The 12,927-nt window shown below is 42.0% G+C and overlaps 1 protein-coding gene across 8 annotated transcripts in view; it reads left to right on the top strand.

The window, feature by feature from the left end:
- Nucleotides 1-12,927, top strand: part of ANKFN1 (ankyrin repeat and fibronectin type III domain containing 1) — a 603,208-nt gene that overhangs the window by 467,443 nt on the left and 122,838 nt on the right. For all 8 annotated transcript variants that reach the window (XM_045044941.1, XM_045044939.1, XM_045044940.1 and 5 more), the window contains 2 exons: nucleotides 9,842-10,036; nucleotides 11,996-12,109. In XM_045044941.1, the coding sequence (XP_044900876.1) occupies nucleotides 9,842-10,036; nucleotides 11,996-12,109 (309 nt within the window). The remainder of the gene's footprint in view (nucleotides 1-9,841; nucleotides 10,037-11,995; nucleotides 12,110-12,927) is intronic.

The following is a 12,927-nucleotide window of genomic DNA, read 5'->3' as shown; positions in this document are numbered from 1 at the left end:
TTGGTATTTGTGTAAAAGCATCAGCACACTCACTATCACACCTCAATTCTTTCCTTCCCTGACTCTCCGTCAGCTCCTCTTCTAATGCCAGTCAGGCATTCCAAAGCAGAGTACAGCGTCTCTACGAGGGTTAATTTTCTGTCTTCTGTTTCCTGTATGTTCCCTTCTGAAAGCCAGCCCGATGTGCTTTCCACTCTGCCAACCAAGGATCCCAGCACAACTCTGAAGCAAGTCCTCTGTGATTCTCCCCAGTTCATTGCAGGAATCACAAAGACACAGCTGAGTTTAGGGACCTAACTCTAAATTATTGGTCAGGCATGCTTTTCAGTCTTTAGCTCCTGAATCACAACACCGTAGCAAGGTGTTCTTTACAAACATGGCTTGAAACTCAACCATGTACATTTCCTTCTTTATCGGGAAAGTCCCAGAAGGAGCCACCCAAACTTGCACACCACCCCCATGTTAAATACATGCAGAACCCGGCCTACTCATTAGATCAATCTAGTATCCTTATTCAGTGACTTTTCCCGTTCTTCCCATCTTTAAGCAAGCAGCAAAGTAATATCCATTCCTTCTAATATCAGTCTTGATTAAAGTAGAGTCCCAAATACTTCCAGGTGGACTGGTGTGCTGAGCTCAGGAAACAGGCACAGACTAGAAAGGACTGGAACTAGGACAGCTAATGTAGAGAAGCACCTCACGACACCCAGGGACTGTGCCTTTGGTCGTTCCATCCACTCAGTATCCCAGTCGCCATGACACCTGCTCAACTGAACAAACGCTGTCCAAGAAAGACTTGTCTCTATAAGTGAAAGTCCCCAGTCTAAGCCTTTGCCTCATTCTGACTAACTCATATCCTGCCCCCATTCTGAAATCCCAGTTCAGCAGCCTCTAGAAGGAATTTGCCGAATCATCAGTGGGGTCCTTGCCTTTCTGAGACTGCTATTTATTTCACACCATCTAGGGTCCATAAACAGTAATCATAAAGAAACGAGTTCTTTTTGGATACCTACCATGTACAAATCTGGTCACTCACATGGATTTTGTCTGTCTTGCGACCCCAGTACCCGGCACAGAGTAGGTGCTCAGAAATCTTCAGTTGAAATTTTGAACCCTGTCTCCCACTGCTGGGAATTACAGGTATTGAATTTATGCACATACACACGCACATGAGTTACGTGCAGAGCGCGTTACACAGAGTATGGAAAATACCTGTAAGTCTTCCAGCAATTTACGCTCGGGAGTATCTTTTGCTATTGTTGCGTTGTTATTTTTCCAGGTACTGTTGTAGAATTTGGCCGTAGAGGGAGCCTGACTGTTTTCAGCTTTACACTGTTGAATGATGCGGACCAGGAAGGATGGTGGGATGCACTTCATCTTCAGTCTTTCTGCCCTTCCTTGCAGCTGTGTTCTCCCTTCTCTGCAGGCCCTCTCTGCATTTCTCTGTGATCTCTCTCACTTTCCCTCAGGTATTGCCCGTGGAACTGGGAGATGTCGCCCAGAATTAGTTATGTTCAGTGACTTCATAAAACGCAATTGCCCAGTAGCCATCACGCGAGTATGGCGCGGACGCCGATGTTACAATTTTGACAGACAACATCAGGATGCGCCACAAGTTTCTGCAGCAGTCGAGGGTCCGTGCCGGTGCTGGGACTGGTTCAGGGCACGTCTAAGAGGTGTGACTATAAACTAATGAGGCTGGCTTTATGTAAACAAACACACCAGAAAGTCTACAAGCCAAACAAATGTTATCCTTTAACACGGTCCTCACGGGAGACCCCACACTTGTTCCAACAGAGCGGCCATTGCTCCAAACACTTCTGGATTTGTCCTCAGAGCCAGTTTATGAGAAAATCTGACTCGTTGCTTACAGTCACACCTGATTTTTGTTCCAAAACAGCATCGCCCCGCGTCATCACCCTCCACGTTCACCAGACTTGGCTTCAGATGATTTAGAGTGGTTTCCTGAAATCAAATCCACCCTCAAAGGACAAAGATTTGCAACCATTAAGAATATGTAAAGAACAAGCTTTGGGCAGGTCTCTAGAATGAGTCCCCAGATATTTTTATTTGCTTCATTAAAATAGGTGTACAAATCCTCACCCGGACTTACAGACCTGCTTCTCAAGCTTCATCTCACACTGCTCACCCCTCACCCGCGATACACTAACCCCACCAGCCTCCCTTCCATCCCATGAACACACCCCACTGTCTTACCTGAGGGCCTCTGTCCTAGCTGTTCCCTACGCTTGGAGTGCTTGGCTGCTTTTCGTCTTGATCGCTGCCTGACCAACTCCTTCCTAACATTTCCACTTAACTGTCAAATCTTCAAGCGAGGATTTCTTTGGCCACCAAGTCCAATGTCTAAAGTCACGTTCTCATCACATCACTTAAATTTTCTACGTAGTACTTATCACTGTATATGTATTTTTCCATTTCCTTTGCTTATTTACTGTCTCTCCTGCATTAGCATGTAAACTCCATAAGAGCAGAACCCATCTGTCTCATTCATTTCGGCATCCCCAGGAAACAGTAGGCATTCAGTAAATATGTGCTGCATTGAATTGAATGAATCCCAAGGCCACTTCTTTTGAACGGTGTGAATGTCTTGTTTATTTTTGAAGGGAATGATTTTACTAAATACTGAGTGAATTGACCTTTTTTCATATTTCCGAGTAATTATTTAGACATCCGGTGGCCACAACCTAAGGTCTGTTCACCTGCTCTTTAGCAGTTAATTGTCCCTCATTGTTTTGTTTTTGATTTTTTAAATGTACATGCAACAGAGAATACATTCTCCTTGTAAAAACTTAAAATGTGACAGGTAAAGTTTAAGGATACCTTTGACAACCCACTCAATCCATACATGTGCACATGCACATGCTCACAACCTAGGTCCACGTCCCTAAATTCTCCCAACATAACCGTTACTATCCTCTTAAGGCTTGATTGAGGTAGAGGATCCACTTCCAACCTTACTCAGAATAACTGTTGGCAAGACACTTATGTTCCTTCCTGCATGGGCCTCTCCATAGGGCTGCTCCCTGACATGACAGTTAGCTTCCCCCAGTGCAAATGATGAGAGAGACAGACAGACAGAGAGATAGAGAGACAAACCAAGGTAGAAGCAACAGTGTCTTTTATAACCTAATCTCAGGAATGACGTATTATCATTTCCTGCTGAATGTGATTGGTCACACAGACCCAGCTCAGAAGTACAGTGCAGAAGGGTGTGGCTATTATAGGACAGTTAGTTAGCCAATATAAATATCAAAAACAATATAAAACAACCCAAGAGTTTCTGGTGAAGAGTTTAAATATTTTATGCATCTGTTGTATAGTTTGTGTTTTGAAAACACTGCCCAATACAAACACTTCTTAACACTTATATATATTGTATATATAATATCTATACTATGTCATTAATAATTCTACACGGATTACATGTTGAAGTGATAATAGTCTGGATCTACTAAGTAAACTAAAATAGGTTATTAAAGTCGATATCACTTTTTTCTTTTTTATGGAAATTTTAAATGATTTGGCTTACACTATATTTCTATTAGACAGTACTTGAAAGTATTGGCAAAAGATATGGTTATCTTATTTCATAGTTAAGCTATGACATCATTCAGTGATCTGCTTTGGATTTTCTAAATAATTTCCTCAAGTGTTTTGTATGCTTGTTTTAGAGATGTCCATTTATCCATTGGAGTTTGGGAGAGCTGGGACAGAAGTCTCTCTCTGGGTCATTGTCTCTTAAAGAACCACAATTACAACTTAAGCTGTATAATACGGACTTTGTGAATCCACATTCTGCTGGAAAGGAGCAGGGAAGAACATTCCAGAGCCCCATGTCCAGGGCGTAATGAGTTCTAAGAGGAGAAAGTGCCATAGTAATTAAAATGAAACACTTAATCTCCAAATCTCTAAAACATTTTGGAACCACATTCTAAAAGTCCTTGGGAAAACCTGAAAATAAGACTTCAAGGTCAAGACTTGAAAAGAAGACTTAGGTCAAGACCTAAGTGAAGCCAAAGTGAATTCTGAGTCTTTAACCTTAGCAAGACAGGTAAATTGAAACTGAGGTTTTAAGCTTTTCTGCTATGAGAGTTTTTTAATTAAAAAACATTGGATTATTGGACTCCTCTATAGTATTTCCTTTGAGTTCCTACCTGAAAACAAGTCAGTTGTGAGGTTGTTAGAAGGTTGTCGTTTTATGAACTGCCGTTCTTGGTTGCCCAGAGGATATTAGCTTACAATTCAAGGTTTATACCTAAGTGACCTTGTTTCCTTCTTTGAAATAACAGATAGGGTTAAAATTGACACCATTTAGTATATAATATATTTCTGAATAGTAGTTGGGGCAGAAAATTTTTAACTGCGGTCAGAGATTTTTTTTTTTTTGATGGAAGAACAGAGCTATTTTATAAAACAAGTATTTGATTTAGTTTTGTGTGCCTCTAAAACATATAACACAGCCCAATGAATATAATAATGATAATACAAAACTGCACTATTTGAGAGCCATCTATGTAAAGATTATCAGTAATTGATCACAACTTATGAGACAGGTACTATTACTATGCCAGTTTTCAGATGAGACACTGGGGTTTCAGATGGTAGCATAACTGGTTAGGATCACACATTTGTAATGGGCAGTGCTTGATCCGCATCTGCGACCCAAAGCCCTTGTATCACTTTGCCTCTACTTTGGAAATAAGAGGAAAGCAGATTTCGGCTCAGGATGAGGAAACTCTTTAAAATTAAATTAAACTCTTTTTTTTTTTAATTTTTTTTTAACGTTTATTTATTTTTGAGACAGAGAGAGACAGAGCATGAACAGGGGAGGAGCAGAGAAAGAGGGAGACACAGAATCCGAAACGGGCTCCAGGCTCCGAGCTGTCGGCACAGAGCCCGACGCGGGGCTTGAACTCACGGACCATGAGATCATGACCCGAGCCGAAGTCGGACGCCCAACCGACCGAGCCACCCAGGCGCCCCTAAATTAAACTCTTTTAAAATTAAAACCGACAGTGAGAATGGACAGGGCCACCTTAGTGAGCGGTGAGTTCCCCTCCTGGGCCACGGGTACTATAAGAAGAGGCACCTAAGGCTGGTTCTGAGGCTCTTTCGGATACTGAGACTGATTGTCTTTGTGCCTCCTTTTCTCATCAATTAAAAAAAAGAGAAAAGAAAAATGCTAGTGACAATAGAAAAGTTGTTGCTAAGTTGTAGAATGTCATATCATTTAGTAATGGGCACATGTATTCATTTTTTCAAGCAAATCAAATGAATCATTCCCTAACACCTTCAGTTAAAAATTGAAATTAGTTTACATTTTACCCTCGTTATATTGCTCCAAGCAATTATCAACCAGGCCAAAACTCATCAATTGCAGGGCAAGACGAAATTAAGAAGTAGTGTGTACTTGGCGATCCATAGGTTAGACTCTGATGGTGAGGAAAAAACATTCAGCCTGATCATTATTTATCTCAGGATTTAAACAGTAACCGTAATTGTATTCTTTGAACACCAAGTTCCCACCCCACCCCCACCCCCACCTCTAGTTAATTAGCTGGGCAGGTCTTAGAACAAATACCCACTCAGACACTGGGTGGTAGAAATGCTGTTGATAATTAAACACCACAATAGCGTGGGGCCTATTTCAGGAGCAGTGGAGTGGTCTTGCCCCAGCCGGCCGGCTCACCACACACTCACAGACCCTCTATTGTGCTGGCTATGCCTGCTCAGAGGGATAGTTGCTTGGCTGGAGAAGGAACCGGCTACAATGAGAGAGAAAAGACCAAACCTTGCAAGGAGATTGGGAATTCTGGACTCCAGGGAAAAATGTCCAGAGTGTGGAAGTAAAAGGGAAATGGATCCAAGGAAAAGAGAAGTGGATGGGCAGGAGAACAAATCATATGATAGACATAGCCTTTCTCGTTTCTGTGTCCAACTGACCAACCAAAAGGAGTTCACTAGCCTCATGCCAAATCTATAGCAGTTAGAATGTGTGATATGTAAGTACTAGGTTAATTTGCATTCCTTTTGCCATAGAGGAAGTTCACTGGGTTCTTTAAGGTTGTTGTTTCTTTTTAATTTTTTGTTTTATTTTTTATATTTGAGAGAGAGAGACAGAGACGGAGAGCGAGCGGGGAGGGGCAGAGAGAGACGGAGACAGAATCTGAAGCAGGCTCCAGGCTCTGAGCTGTCAGCACAGAGCCTGACGCGGGGCTGGAACTCATGAGCAGTGAGATCATGACCTGAGCCGAAGTCAGACGCCCAACCGACTGAGCCACCCAGGCGCCCCTTTAAGGTTTTTACGAAAATCTCGGTTAACCATCTCACCTCCTTGGGCTGGGTTTCTTCATTTTCAAAATAAGGAAGTTAAAAAAATAACAATAAAATAAAGCAGTTAAAATGTTCTCAATCTGGCCAAAATAGGAAGGGGACTCTCAGAGTCATTTGCCAGGTGTCAAAAAGCCTAAACTATGGCACCATTACTCAAGATAAAACTGCACGGTCTAATATGATTATCATATTACCTCTGCTTAAAATGTATAAACCCACTTCATTAGGTCATTAATAATAAGGAGAAAATGATTACTTTGTAAGTCAGCTGATTTGGTAGTCAATAAGGAAAATCTTTCAAAAGAGAAGTGTTTTATTAAGCTGTTAAAAAACTCCATAGGAAAAAAAAATAATAAAAGTTTTGCTGGGTGACATGGTTGGAAACCACTGGCTCGGTTGGTGCCCCTTCTACTCGCCCACGGAATTACCTCTAACTGCAGAGGCAAGTGAGTGCATTCTCAGGGGTGCCTGGAAGAAAAACGGTGGGAGAGATTTCTATAAAGTTCCTTTTTAAGCCTTCAATTTTGGGGATATCTTTCCATTCTCCTCCAGAAGTGTTTGTTTTAATTTCTAAATAATATGCTTTTACCAAAATCTGTATGGAAAAATTGATGCCCTGGGAAGACACACATATTCATTCTGTGGCTCCAGAGATGCCCACTGCGGCCCCACCAGCACCACCACATTGTGTTGGTGTTTAGGTAGCCCAACTTGAGAAGCACGGGGATCTAGAGGATCTTGGAAAATTCACCTGGCTGTAAAACCGAATGGATTTTCCTTTAGCCTATGAAGAGGCAAAAGGCTTTACCTTAAACATGTAGAATCCCTTTGCCACTACAACTCAAACAGCATCAAGGCCACAGCCGAGGAGGAAAGGGAAAGTCTAGAAACAAAGCATGTTGTGCTGAGGAAAGCAGGAAAAAATTTCAGGGGGAGCCAAGCATAGCTCAAGAGAAGCTGTCCATCTGAAATGCCACCTGGAATTCACACCAGTAATAACTGTTGTGGATATAAAAATTAATAGGGGGGATTTCATAGTATTAGAAAAATTTATTTTTATAAATCATGTGTCTATCACCCAAGTGTTGATGCATGCATGCAATTCAAACATCAGGCTTACAATAAAAAGCTCACAGAATGACTTAGCAAGGACAATTCCCCCATTTTCTCTATAATTTGGAGTGGAAGAAGGAGGGGGGCGGTGGGTAGAGGGTGCAGTTACTGGGTCAATTAATCAACCTGAAAACTGTGACACAAACCCTGACGCCTAACCTATGTCTAAAAATACACAAATGTATACGAATTTGTTTTAAACTGTCAATGCCTATATTTAGGACCTTCCCAGCAAGGCTATAATGAGACTGTGTTTGAGGCCTTCAGTCATAGCAGACTCTACCATTAATCTGAAGTTAGTTAAATTAACAGCATTTAGTACTGACTTGTCAATCTCGCTGCTTCAGGAAATTGCACCTTGAGGCTACTAATATTGCCAATTTTTCCACTGGAGTGTGTGCCCGCGTGTGTGTGTGTGTGTGTGTATTTTTTTTTTTTTTTTTGCCAAAGCCTCCACATTCATACACCATCATTGCCTCCCTGCGTCCACAGCACTTATATTATCATTTATTCTGGCCCCCTTTAGCCTTCCCGGGGGATTCTGCGTAGTGTAGCTGCTCAGTGAAAGAGTTTTTTAGCTTTATATTTATTTGTTTATTTTTCTGTCATGGCTCACGACTGAGGCTTTAGAAAAAAAAAAAGTGTGACGGTATTCAGAGTACATGATTGACTGCTACAGCAACATTCATTAACCATGACAAATCGGCAGCAAAACACAGTCCTGAGTGTTCTAAACAGCAACTTTAAAAAGAAAGAAGAAAGAAAGGAAAAGAAAAAAAGACTCAACTAATTTTTCATTGACCTCATCTGTAAATAAATTGAGACTGATGGTGAGCAGGGGCAATAATAAATTATTATTCATTTCCTGTAATTAATGCAAACATGCCTATGAACGCAGAGAAGATGAATCTATAACCACCTAATTTCCATTTCAAAATACACCTAACAAGTTTTCACTTGAGTTATCTTCATCATATTCCCCCCCCCCCTTAATTAGAAGAATGGAATGGTTGGATTTCTTTCTCACCCACCAGGGGGAAATATTGTTTTGGTCACAGAGAGGGTCAAACACATGTTGGTGACAGAGCAGCAGAACTTGATTCTGGTCTGTTTCAGTATTTGCATGGTTCCCTTCCACAAGACCACGCGGAGGCTGCCTCCTCCTTATCACTAACCGGAGAGAGGGGGGCTCCTGCAGAGTGACCAAGTGACCGCTGAGGCAGCCCTCACATTCGTGAGAGCCAGGAGCAAAGGCCAAGAAGCAGCTTCCCAGTCTGACACAAGAATGTGATGCATTCTGTTGTCCCGAACATTCACTCACACAAGGGCCAGTTGGGTAAACGCCATCATGTGAATTTAGCTGAGATATCATGTATTGAGTAAAACAGAAATATCAAGCTGTATAATCCCTCTCCGTAAAAAGAGTAGTCGAACTTGCTGTCAGGCATAGGCATCTCCAGAAACCATTCCTTCCCTGAGATCATGATCAGAGATCGAATTGATAGAAGATCATTGTCTAATGACACCCAGTGTCAGAATGTGCAGCCCTACTGTGGCAGCGGGCACTTCGTTAGCAATAAATAAATTGGTGGGGCGTCTGGGTGGCTCAGTCGGTTAAGTGTCCGACTTCTGCTCAGGTCAGGATCTCACGGTTCGTGAGTTCAAGCCCTGCATCCAGCTCTGTGCTGACAGCTTGGAGCCTGGAGCCTGCTTCGGATTCTGGGTCTCCCTCTTTCTCCGTTCCTTGCCCACTCACACTCCGTCTATATGTCTCTTTCTCTCTCTCAAAAATAAACATTAAAAAATATTTTAAATAAATAGGTAAATATTATACCACTGAGACATATATACAAAAACGTCTATGAGATTGGCACAATGTGATAAGAGCAGAAAATTCAAATCCGATACTACCAAAAAAAAAAAAGAAAGAAAAAAGAAAGAAAGAAAAAAGGAAGGGAAAAAATGACCAACCAACTTTAATAGTATGCAACTTGCCTTGTGGATGACTTTTCCTAAGGCCTTCCTAGCCCTACAGAGCTTTTGGCCCTGTTTGTCTTTCTAAAGATCATGGAAACAAATGTGTGCGCTCTGGGTTAGAAGTGGTCCTCATGGGTACTTGATAGTGGAGTTCTAGTGAACCGTGCTAGGCAGCTACTTGGGGTGCCTGTGACAAGAGGGCCACAGAGCAATGAGAGATCTTAAATGGATGGATTTACCACTACTTCGACGTACTGGAGTCAGTCGGGTAATGAGGAACACGGATCCCACTTAGCTCGGGCATTTTTTAAAGTCCACAGTAGACTCTTAACCACCCCGCCAATGAAGCGGCATTCCCCCAGAAGGAGAAAGGAGTCAGCCATGTCTTTCCCTCCAGTTGTCAGCCTGGAAAGCCGAGCGATGCACCTTGCCACGCTGGTGCAGGAGGCCCAGCAGAGGGTGAGCGAGCTGTCCGCCCAGGTGGAGAACGAAGGACCCAGTCTGGACAACACCGAGAAAGAGAAACAGCTGAAAGCTTGGGAGTGGAGGTGTCGGCTCTACAGACGCATGAGAACGGGCTTCGAGCACGCCAGTGAGTATAAGCAGAGGACTTCTGCATTTAACTAGAAACCAGGTTGGTTGGAGACAGCCAGGCCTTCTTTCACTGACTTTTTTTTTTTTTTTTTTTTGGCAGTTCTGCTACAGGGTCATGGATGGCCGTTGTCAGCCTATTTGGAGCAAGGGCTCTGGGCGGCTGTAAAAGGATCTTTTGTCTCGCTTGATTTTCTGGCTCCCGATAGGTTCTCTGACCACAGCCATGAGGCTTCGGTGCTGCTGGCCTGTCTCCACCATCTCACACTCATCTAGAGCTTTCCACCCGATACGCCCTACTGCCTAATAACCTGGATGGTTTGATACCCTAAGTGGCTATATTTTGGGATGTGGAGGTGGAAAATATTTGTTTGCCTATTTGTCCAGTTTCTGCCTTCAACCCAAGTTTAAGTTGTTTTCAACTCTCTCTTGCATTTTTTTTTATAGGGAGCTTATATAAACCAATCTTCAGTTACTACAGGCGACAGAGGACAGTCAGTCACTGAACTGTGCTTTATCTGCACTTCTGTTCTCATCACCAATTCTTTCCGTTAGTTTAAGAAAAAGCGTTGTTTCTGGATAATACTCATTAGCACTGGAAGGTAATGCTTAGAGCAGCCCCTACTATAAAAATATATAAAAGTCAAACTCTTGGGAAATACTAAAATCTTATTCTAAAAGTAGATCTTATTTAAACCACAACAACAAGTGTGGTTGTTGTGACACTCCAGACACACAGTGACTGGAGAATTTGAATATAAGAGAAAGATCAGTTAGTTCATTAGTTTGGAAATATCTGCCTCTGCTTTGTGCTATAGATAAAGACAAAAAGTAGTGAAAATCTGGCTTTCTAAAGCAGTGCTAAGTATCGAACCATACCCTAATCCTTTCTCTTAAAGCAAATAGCTTAAGCAACATTCATGGAAGTTTGTTTTCAATATTAACAATCTCTTCAGCAATGCCGATACGTGTTTTTTTTTAATTAAAAAAAAGACATTCATAAAAAATACATACTAATTTGCTTTCAAACTTATTTCCTTTGCTTTGTTTTAACTAATAGAATAACTTGCTTAAATAAAGATTTTTTTACAGAATCTTATTGTAAAATAAATACTTTAGCATTAAAAAAAAGACATTCAGCAATAGTTTTAATAAATGCATTTGCTATTGTGCCTCATTTAGGACACAGATTAATACTGGAAGTAGTTATAGTTTTAGACTTACAGCCATTTGGGGGGTAATTTTCTAAATCACAAAACACCTTCTGGGTGTTAAGGAACACCTAAAACTATCAGGAGTCCTTTAAAACCCGAGGTTAATGGGCATGACATTCGTCCATGAATTCTTTCTCAGAAAATATTACTTGATGTAATAGGAGGCAGCATGAGAGCCAGGCCCTGAGCATTCCACACGGGGAGGAGCCCAGGACGGGGCATCCGAAGCCACGGGCTTTGGTCTTAGCTGTGTCTTCACTGCGTCCTTGAACAAGTTAGTGTGGTCTCTTCAGACGTGGTTTCTTCCTCCTGAACATGCACACGCTGTTACTTGCCCTTTCTACCCAACAGGGTTGCAAAAAGGCTCCAGTTCAATGATTTACATGAAAATACTTCATGAAATGTACCAACAGTACAGTCTCTATCAACAGTTCCTGCTAACACTTTCTGGCCTCCTCTCCACTGGTCCAGGTCAATCTCCTGTTGTGTTTCCAGGATACTTTGGGAAGGCTTAACTGGTATTATTTACCCCTTCAGAAGATGTTCTAATGCTCAAATAAGATCACAATAGCAACAAATAAAGGCCATTGAGACTTCTAATGAAAATGTTCAAAAGCAAAAGCTATTAGGCTGTACAAACAAATGTTTCCATAGTGTGTGTTTCAGCGTATCCTTTGAAGAGGCGGGAACGTTGTTTGAAAAGGATTTGCCATGTTAAGATCCTTATGTTTTTCCTTCTGTCCCAGGAGCCCCCGAGGTGCCAACCAACGCCTCTCTTATGGTGACCAGCAGCACATCACTCACTGTCAGCTTTCAAGAGCCTCTTAGTGTCAACGCAGCTGTAGTGACCAGATATAAAGGTACTGGACTCCAGATTTCTTTTTTTTTTCCCCATTGCTTCTTCTTTAAAAACAATCCATTGTTTTTTTTCTGCTGCTGATAGGATTTTTTAATCCCATTTACTTTTTGAGTTGACATATTTGCATAGGCACTCCCGTACAGAGCAAGGGGTTACTGACAATAAGTCACAGGAAGCATGAACTGCAGGATCAGGCTGTCACTATTCCAAACCTCTCCAAAATATTAATAATTCCATTCTTGTTTGCAGAGGGCCTGTTTTGTGCATAGCATAGTGATGGAGACAAGACTGAGTAAGACACACTGAAGAATCAGTCTCAATCCAAGGAGCTCAGAGGGTGGGAAATGGAACATACTAAGAGGCATATGCATTGATATCTGTAATAGCAGGTAACTAGGGTTGAGGATTTAAAAGAAAAACAGATAAAGATGTTGGGAGTCAGAAAAGAAAGAGGAAAGTAACATGATAGGATCAGAAAAGTTCCAAGGTCGAGGTGGCATTTGGTTTTCAAGGATGTCTAGGATTTGGACCAGAAGATGCTGGGGGAGGGGCATCTGGGTGGCTCAGTCGGTTAGGCGTCCGACTCCACATTTCGACTCAGGTCACGATCTTGCAGTTCGTGAGTTCAAGCCCCACATCGGGCTCCATGCTGGCAGTGTGGAGCATGCTTGAGATTCTCTCTCTCTCTGAGTCTTTCTCTCTCTCTCTCTCTCTGCACCTCCCCAGCTCTCTCTCTCTCTCTCAAAGTAAATAAATACATTTTTTAAAATGTTTTAAAAAAAGAAGGTGCTGGTGGGAGGGGGAGGTAGCCTCCAAGTG

Source organism: Felis catus, chromosome E1, assembly GCF_018350175.1.
Source record: "Felis catus isolate Fca126 chromosome E1, F.catus_Fca126_mat1.0, whole genome shotgun sequence".
NCBI classification, from domain to species: domain Eukaryota; kingdom Metazoa; phylum Chordata; class Mammalia; order Carnivora; family Felidae; genus Felis; species Felis catus.
Note: the sequence above shows the minus strand (reverse complement) of the source record. Positions and strands in the feature narration are given on the sequence as shown.